Genomic DNA, 4095 nt, shown 5'->3' on the forward strand with positions numbered 1-4095 from the left:
TCATAATCGTAAGTATTAGTTTCAATTTTGATTAATATAGGACGATTGTTATTATTAGGGGTGAGAATACGGATATCGGGTATTGGATTTACGCATATCCGACCTGATATCCGCCGGATTTGGATACCCAATATCTAATTTTATGGGATTGGTATTGAAATATAAGATAAATCGGGTATTGGATAACCCGAATGAGTATCGAGTATTACCCGAATATCCAATTTATTATTTAAAGCATATTTTAAATTAGGTTTTGCCATTTTGCATTAAATATAATCTTATACTTTAAAATAAAAGTGATCCATTTTTTTTTAGTTTTATACTACAAAATAAATGAAACGCAAGATATTAGTCAATTTAGATATTTCTATATTTATATTAATATATAAAATTTAATTTTTTTTTATTAATTATTAACACATGTAAAGAGTCAGGTATTTGGATACCCGATACGTCGGATATGGATACCCGAGGCGGGTATTGGAGAACCCGAAAATATATCAGGGCGGGTTTTGGATAGACATTTTAATGATTTTTGGGTTTGGATACCCGATTTTTTCGGGTCGGGTATCCACGGATACCCGTATTCCCACCCCTAGTTAAAATTTTAAAATATAGGATGATGTTCTAGTTTCAAAGCGAGATTGATCAGAAAAAAAATATGCTTGAAATGACAATCATTCCATAATATTATTAGCTTCCCATTTGATGAAGAACAAATGTATGTTTCTTCTATAGGCCATTGTCCGAAAATGACCTTAACAATGTTACAACTGCTACACCAATATTGTTCAAGATTTCCTATAAATATACACCATAGACCTGCTTTCATGCACAATTTCATTCTGTGATGATCAAGAATCCAGCATACAACACACTGCTGCGCGCCTGAGCAACACGTCTTCATTTTATCCGTTCCAAATTATAGTTCACCAACTGTTCCAGTGATAGCCTAAAGGGACTCGGGGGCAGGCAGTGGAGATTCTCAACAGCTAGATCAGCCATTTCTCTAGCCAGCTCCCGAGCCCTATCAATCCCCCCGCTGTGCTTGACAATCTCAATGGCCTCCTCAAGAGAGCCCGTCTCACAGAATTCAGAGTCAATGATGTCTCTGAGCTTCGTCTCTTTCTCAAGTGCAAATATGACCGGAGCAGTAAGGTTTCCCTTTGCCAGGTCACTCCCAGCCGGTTTTCCCAGCTGCTCTGCTGACTGAGTGAAATCCAATATGTCATCGACGACTTGGAACGAGAGCCCCAAATTCTTACCATACTGGTACATCTTCTCGCTGATGGAACTGTCAACCCCACTGAAAATCGAGGATCCCTTGGTGCTAGCAGCAATCAAGGAGGCTGTTTTGTAGTAGCTCTTGATTAGATACTCGTCAAGGCGAACGTCGCAGTCGAACAAACTTGATGCCTGCTTTATTTCACCACTAGCAAAATCTTTAATAACCTGCATCACCATTATACTCAGTAATTTGCCTTCATTTATGATCAGCAAATAGTCACGAGGCGAAGTTCTAACACACCTGGCTTATAAGCTTGATAACTTCAAGATTTTCGAGATTTGCCAGGTACCACGATGATTGAGCAAACATGAAATCGCCAGCAAGAACAGCCACTCTTGTGCCATATAATTGATGGACGGTTTCTTTTCCTGCAGTGCATCAGTATATAAGAAAATCTAGTGCAGCAACGATTGCTCTCTTTTGAAGATACGTTTAAGGGAAAACCACATGATTGCAACTTCAGGTTCTAAAAAAATCAACATATGTCAAGTTATGAGTAATCAAGTCAGAGGAATAAGCATTGAACCTATGGTAAGAGGACACAGAAATAGTGTATTTTTACAAGCTATTGTTTTACGTTCAAACCGGAATGACTGATGTATCATACTTCAAGTTAGGAAAAAAAGTTTTAAAACAAAAATACAGATGACAAAGATAAGTGAAAAAATTTAACTACTAAAAGGTAGAAGTCAAGAAGAGAAGGTATAGAGTAAAGAATTTGCAATTTTCCTTTCTTTCTATTTTTTTTCTAATAAAAAGAACTAAAAACTGAAGAGAAGATGAAATCGAAAACTGAAAGAGCACAGAAATGGATGATATGAGAAATCTAATAGGGCTAACCTCTCCTCATATCGCTTTCATCTATTACATCGTCATGAATCAGACTTGCAGTGTGGATCATCTCGATGATCTCGGCCAACCTTCTATGTTCTTTGGTAAGATCCCTGAACCACGAGAATGTTAAGTAAACAGAGCAATTTGAGTCTCGACTGAAGGAAGATATAGAGAACGCCCTAACGACTTACTTCAAACCAGCAATTTCTGCAGTGGCTCGTGAGGCTAGAAAAACTAAAGCTGGCCGCATTCTTTTCCCACCAGCTTCGAATATTTGCTCAGCAGCAGACATCAAAACAGGGTTTTCTGAACCAACAATCTAAAATTCATATTCAACACTAAGTTAGTTTGATTGTGAACTAGATATTCTCCAACGAGTGTCAACAAATCAAATTCGAAAAGGTGCATCACAAAAAGTAAATGCATCTATCTGATCTACTTATCCTCCCAATTGACATAATCCAACTAGTTATAGTGGCCACAAGATCTATCCATTTTAGATCATGGATGCTTCTTATTCCAATATTAAGCAATCAACTTTGAATGTCTAATTCAGTTCCTCACCATTGCTATTTAACTGTATTCATTTGACACAACGCTTCCATTACATCACTGTAGCCAGATTCATACAACGCAAATAGGTTAAAACTATCATCTATAACAACAAACTTGAGCTTGAACGACGAATATACTATTGATTTCTTGCACGCAAAAAATCATTCATCCTCCCTACCCGCGAAAGGAAATCCACGTTACAGTGCCAAAAGGGCCTTATCAAGACTCAAGCCGCACCACAAACATTAACCAAGCCTCCCATAAAACCTCCATTCGATCTTGATCACTCAACTTACACAAGAAAATAAGTCACCAACCATCATCACCATTTCCATAATATCCTTCCCACCTAACATACTCTGAAAAAACATCTTCTATGGTGTCTCTCCACTAATATATCCCATCTCAAAATAAATGCAACAAACATCAAACAAACGTCTAAAATCAAGAAACTCACCGATTGCAGATTCTTATTCAATTGCAGTAAATCTTCAGAAACCACTTCAAACATATCCGACATTGAAGGAAGGCCCTTTTCCTCATCAGCCAAGTCCAGTGCAGGAGGGGGACCAGCAGCAACCCCTATAAACAACGCCAAGAAAAAACTATACATATCAAGTCAAACAATATCACAAGCTACAAAAACAAAAGTTACCATTGAGAAAAGCTTCCGGAGTCTTGGTCGAAAACACGCGCCGGCAACCCAAGAATCTGCGGCGCCAATTCACATTCTTGAGCAGCCCCTTTCCGAAATTTCTCGTGGAAACACTGGAAGAGCACCCACACGCTGCAAAATCCAATCTTGCTCTACCAAAATCGAGATTACTACATGTCACTGACATCATTACTAGCAAAAGCAGCAACCTTTCTTTCCCAGAAGCTAAATAACCCACTTCAGAAACTCGGGCAATTTCTCATTTGACGCAGAATAAACAAAAATTGAATCTTTGATTGAAAAAGGAGGCTGGGAAAATGCGAAATGTTGATGGCTGTGGAGCTGGGGAGTTTCTCAAAGAATAGAAGAGGCTGCTGGTTGCGAGACGTATTCATTTTGGGTTGGGCATGAGCAGGAAAAATTGAGTGGAGCAAATGAATACAGCATTCGACTTCGGATTTTTATTTTTATACAACACACAGGATTGTTTAATTTCACACAATTTCAAGACTTTTATTGGAAAGTGTTTTGAAAAGTGGTGTGACAGTGAGAGATAGAGGAAGCAATGGACGAGACAACAGGGCGGTAGATCTTATCTGGCTTCCAAATTCATGGCGATAATTTTGTATGGGGCTTTTAATTTAATCCAAAATTTATGAATTAATCGAAAAACAAATGTATTATTGGTTTAACACGTTAATGGCAAGTAATGATTTCATCCGCTTGGTTATTACAGGATTATTATTGTCGTTGACCCCCAAAT

General features: G+C 38.0%; 1 protein-coding gene across 1 annotated transcript; it reads right to left on the reverse strand.

Annotated features, from left to right (window-relative positions):
• Window positions 1-662: 662 nt before the first annotated feature.
• LOC125215398 (solanesyl diphosphate synthase 2, chloroplastic-like) lies at window positions 663-3874 on the reverse strand. The gene is made up of 6 exons (XM_048116803.2): window positions 3333-3874; window positions 3135-3259; window positions 2314-2441; window positions 2129-2232; window positions 1529-1656; window positions 663-1452 (listed from the first exon to the last, which is right to left on the reverse strand). The coding sequence occupies exons 1-6, from the start codon at window positions 3520-3522 to the stop codon at window positions 904-906; spliced, it is 1224 nt and encodes a 407-aa protein (XP_047972760.1). The 5' UTR covers window positions 3523-3874; the 3' UTR covers window positions 663-903.
• Between the last annotated feature and the right edge of the window lie 221 nt (window positions 3875-4095).

This window comes from Salvia hispanica, chromosome 3, assembly GCF_029641045.1.
Source record: "Salvia hispanica isolate PSC_SH4W2 chromosome 3, Shi_PSC_v1, whole genome shotgun sequence".
NCBI classification, from domain to species: domain Eukaryota; kingdom Viridiplantae; phylum Streptophyta; class Magnoliopsida; order Lamiales; family Lamiaceae; genus Salvia; species Salvia hispanica.

Coding starts and splice junctions, on each gene's coding strand:
- LOC125215398 (XM_048116803.2), bottom strand. CDS start 3,522: ATGATGTCAGTGACATGTAGTAATCTCGATTTTGGTAGAGCAAGATTG. Junction 2,442..3,134: donor TGAATAAGAATCTGCAATCG/GTGAGTTTCTTG, acceptor TATGAATTTTAG/ATTGTTGGTTCAGAAAACCC. Junction 1,453..1,528: donor TTATCAAGCTTATAAGCCAG/GTGTGTTAGAAC, acceptor ATGGTGATGCAG/GTTATTAAAGATTTTGCTAG.